The sequence below is a fragment of the Henckelia pumila genome, chromosome 4 (genome assembly GCF_033568475.1).
Source record: "Henckelia pumila isolate YLH828 chromosome 4, ASM3356847v2, whole genome shotgun sequence".
NCBI classification, from domain to species: Eukaryota; Viridiplantae; Streptophyta; class Magnoliopsida; order Lamiales; family Gesneriaceae; genus Henckelia; species Henckelia pumila.
Window position 1 is genome coordinate 142688387 of NC_133123.1, and position 3685 is coordinate 142692071.

The 3685-nt window shown below is 37.4% G+C and overlaps 1 protein-coding gene across 1 annotated transcript; it reads right to left on the minus strand.

Annotated features, from left to right (window-relative positions):
- Window positions 1-332: 332 nt before the first annotated feature.
- LOC140864755 (probable BOI-related E3 ubiquitin-protein ligase 2) lies at window positions 333-3401 on the minus strand. Its single transcript, XM_073269100.1, has 4 exons — window positions 3258-3401; window positions 3024-3124; window positions 2602-2933; window positions 333-1040 (listed from the first exon to the last, which is right to left on the minus strand). Exons 1-4 carry the CDS (start codon window positions 3323-3325, stop codon window positions 513-515), a joined length of 1029 nt encoding a protein of 342 aa, XP_073125201.1. The 5' UTR covers window positions 3326-3401; the 3' UTR covers window positions 333-512.
- Window positions 3402-3685: the final 284 nt, after the last annotated feature.

A 3685-nucleotide genomic window follows, 5' to 3' on the forward strand; every position in this document is an offset into this window, starting at 1 on the left:
TGAAAGCTGCATTATTATTTACCAGCATCAAATATAATAATTGTCAATTGATACTTCTAACAGTACTGTCATTGGTTCATATTTTGTGTTTATCTTGATTGGGTAACGATTGTGATCTCTTAATTGATTTGTATGCGTGTGTATATATATATACACCACTTAAGACCCCCTGCATGTGGGCTGGGCCTCCCTAACGGCTGTATCTGGCTCGAACTGCTGAGACTCAAAAAGGTTCTTGCACAGATCACATAAATGCAGATCGTTAAGACAGAATACAGATCCCGAGTCCAGTGCCCATACAAAACGTACACCGAGAAGCCACTGAAAAAAATGTTGAAAATTAACTTGAAATAACATTTATAATAAACCCGTAATATGGTTCGACAAAGTGATTCAGGTTCCTGAGCATGCAGAACGACCACACACAAGTCAACTTTCCTTGCTAGTTAAGAACCAGTCCTACTACTATAGAACGGGTCGACCAATGTATCCAACACGAATGCTACATCAAATTACACATAAACCTCCATTCCTATATACTTGGAGGAGTGACACAAGGGGCAAACATTCAACTTACTTTCACAATCTTTACACAGGCACAGGTGCTTACAAGGTAAAAGAAGCATGCGCACTTCTTTCACTCGACAAACCTTGCACATCATCAACTCCTTCATTTCATTGCTATCCTTGAAACAATGGAAAAAGTCCACCGGACGACCATTGCAGCACGAGGCTGTGTCGTCTACTTCGCTGTCTCCACAACCTTCTTTACTGTCTCGGCTTTGTTCATAAACGTGCTGCAGATTAAACTTGAGCGTGTTGATCATGTTCTCGTTGTACTTTGCACGTTGTTGCCAGGTATTGACCTCCAAAGCCAGCTGTTCCATTCGCAACTCAAGCTCCATGTTCTTCTTGTTGATATCTTCCACCTCAGTTTCCTTCTCCCGGAGTTTCTGTAGAACCTTTTGCTCCACATATGAGATGGTTTGCAATTGGTTTGCTTGAAACTTCTGTAATATCTCTTGCCTCAGACGATCACCCTATTACCATAAGTAAACAAGGGTAATCTATTAATGCCAAAACCAGAGTTAAATGAATTTACCTACTATAATAAATGGACTAAAATAATCTAATAAATCTAACTTTTACCTGAAAATATATAGCAAAACTAAAACTAGCATGCCTGGATCCATAAGCACATGATCTATGTACTCCTCAATAACCAAAAATATGAGCAACCACTGAATTGGCTAAGTCAGCAACCCAAAGTGATTAAGCCAATGGTGGCCACAAGCTATTTACAAACCCCTCAAACACACTTTATCCCCACACTTCACAAGTAGGAGTCTCACCTCACGACAGCACGGCAACTGAGATTATACATTATCAAAACTTTAAAACTAATGACACGATTCACTGTTTTCTGACCAGGTAAGGGACAGTTGTCATGCTAGAAATGTCGTCCATTTTGCAAAGGCTTGGACAAATATATGATTACGTGAAGTCTTGTTGGTTCAAGCCAAGGCGTGTAAATAAAGCATGAGAACCTACACCTGCTTTGCTAATTCAACGACAATCCGAAATAATTTAAATGACAAATACGTGATTACACAAAATCTTGTTGCTTCAAGGCGTGGTAAATATACTGCTTTGTTAAATTCAAATTATTCAACAAATATGTGATTACATGAAGTCTTGTTGCCTCAAGGCGTGGTAAATAAAGTATGAGAACCTACACCTGCTTTGCTAATTTCAACGACAATCAGAAACTGGGATTTTCTATCTAGATTAAGTAGGAGTTTACTCTAACTAGACAACATAAATAATAGTCACATACATTTTCCAATATGGAATCTTTTAGCAAGTCAATGTGAACCTCTGATAAGTGTCACACAAGGTGTGGTGGTCCGTGGAAGATATCGACAAGAACATAAGAAAATCAATTAAAACATAAATGACTAACAACCGGTATGCATCCTATGAACTAAGATAAGTCACGGTTATTTGAAGCACGAGACACACTGAAGAGCATCAATATGGTAAAGCCTAGGTCCAAGACGCAAAGTGAGGCACACGCTTTATTAAGTGATACGCTATAATCTACATATTCAAAGAAAATATCATCAAATACAACTCTTCTTCCTTTTTTTTTTTTTGCAGACTATCAAATAACAATAAAACAAATACTAGTCAAGTATAAAAACTACTATCTAACATTTGGATCATTTATTTATTATCACCACATTTAAGGGGGCTTAAGAGCGGCCTTAGACATTCAGAAGCACACAAAAGTATGGGCTTTATGGTTAAGGCGCGTACTACATGGAATCTCTGTTTGTGTTGAGGAGCAATGACTGAGCTGATGATCTGTAACCTTAGCGCAGAACTCATAGGTTTTTAAATACCATGACATTATTTGATACTATATTTTCAACACCGGGTTGATATTTTCACACCATTTTGTGTTATCTACAATCCTCTTCATGCAATAATCGAATACTTAAATCGCAACTGAACCACAAACAAATAGACACTCAAATAAAAGATTCTTTCAGAAAAAAAAAAACTAACTACTAAATATTAAGAGTCATTATATCCTACCTGAAGTTTAATATATCTCTCAAACTCTGCATCCTGTCTCTGCAACTCCCGTTCAAGATCATCCCCAACAAGCCCAATCAAAGCCGAGTCACCCGAAGAACCCAATCGATTGTTGTCCAATGAAAGCCCGAGCCCAGTTGACACCGATCGAGCCTGCAACAAATCCACAGATGATATCTGGGAGTTACTATTGTTCTTATTATAATCATTACTGTTCTCCAGGAACAATTGTTCTTTGGGCCTCTTTTTCTGGGGCTCCATCCCAAAATTCCACTGTAAATCGAGCCCGATTTCTTCTTGAACCGGGCCAGGAGCCAACCCTTGAACTTGAACTGAAAAAAAGAAGAGAAAGTGGTGTTAGGGTAGAAGAAAGCTCAGATTTCAAGAACAAATCGAAGTTAGACAAATATGAGAGACAATACAGGGAGGGATGTAAGGGGGGTGATGTTCAAGGAGATTAGGGGTGTTAAAGTAGGTCACTTGCTGCGAAATCTGACCCTCCATGTTATTGTTATACAAATCACTGCAAAAGGAAACAAAAAACAGGATTAAATCAACCGAAAATTGTGGTAAACAACCCCAAAAAAAATTGAATCTTGATAACAGACAACAAAATTATAAGAAATATTCGGCTTGCGCTTCAAAATATGAGTTACCTGTAGGGTTTGGATTGTTGTGGGTGTTGAAGGAAATGTTGGAATTGATTTTGAGGGAAAGAAGCCATGGCTAAGGCCAGAGAGAGGAGAAACGAGAGGAAGGGTCTGTTTGGGAGAATCCAAAATAAGCTTCATTTATCTGCTATTTAGAAATTCAAATCTCCAAGAATTCTCGATTTTGTCCCCTTTAGATATTTATATATTTCTTTTTTAAAGCCTATTTAGAAATGGGATTAGATTATTAGATTATAATAATACAGTGGGTGAGGGCCGAAAAATATTTCAAGTTAGTAGGAACAAAAATATTTCATGAAAATTTTTTGTTGAATATATCTTATGGGATACTATCCACGATTTATATTTGTAAAACTATGCGGTCGTTCTCTATTGTTAAAAATAATATTTTTTCATTGATCATCGGATCAAAA

Bases quoted from the DNA above. Each gene is read 5' to 3' on its own strand.
- LOC140864755 (XM_073269100.1), bottom strand. From the start codon at position 3,325: ATGGCTTCTTTCCCTCAAAATCAATTCCAACATTTCCTTCAACACCCA. The intron at 2,934-3,023 runs GTATTGTCTCTC...TCTTTTTTTCAG, and splicing joins CCCCCCTTACATCCCTCCCT to TTCAAGTTCAAGGGTTGGCT. The intron at 1,041-2,601 runs GTAGGATATAAT...TTATGGTAATAG, and splicing joins AGAGATATATTAAACTTCAG to GGTGATCGTCTGAGGCAAGA.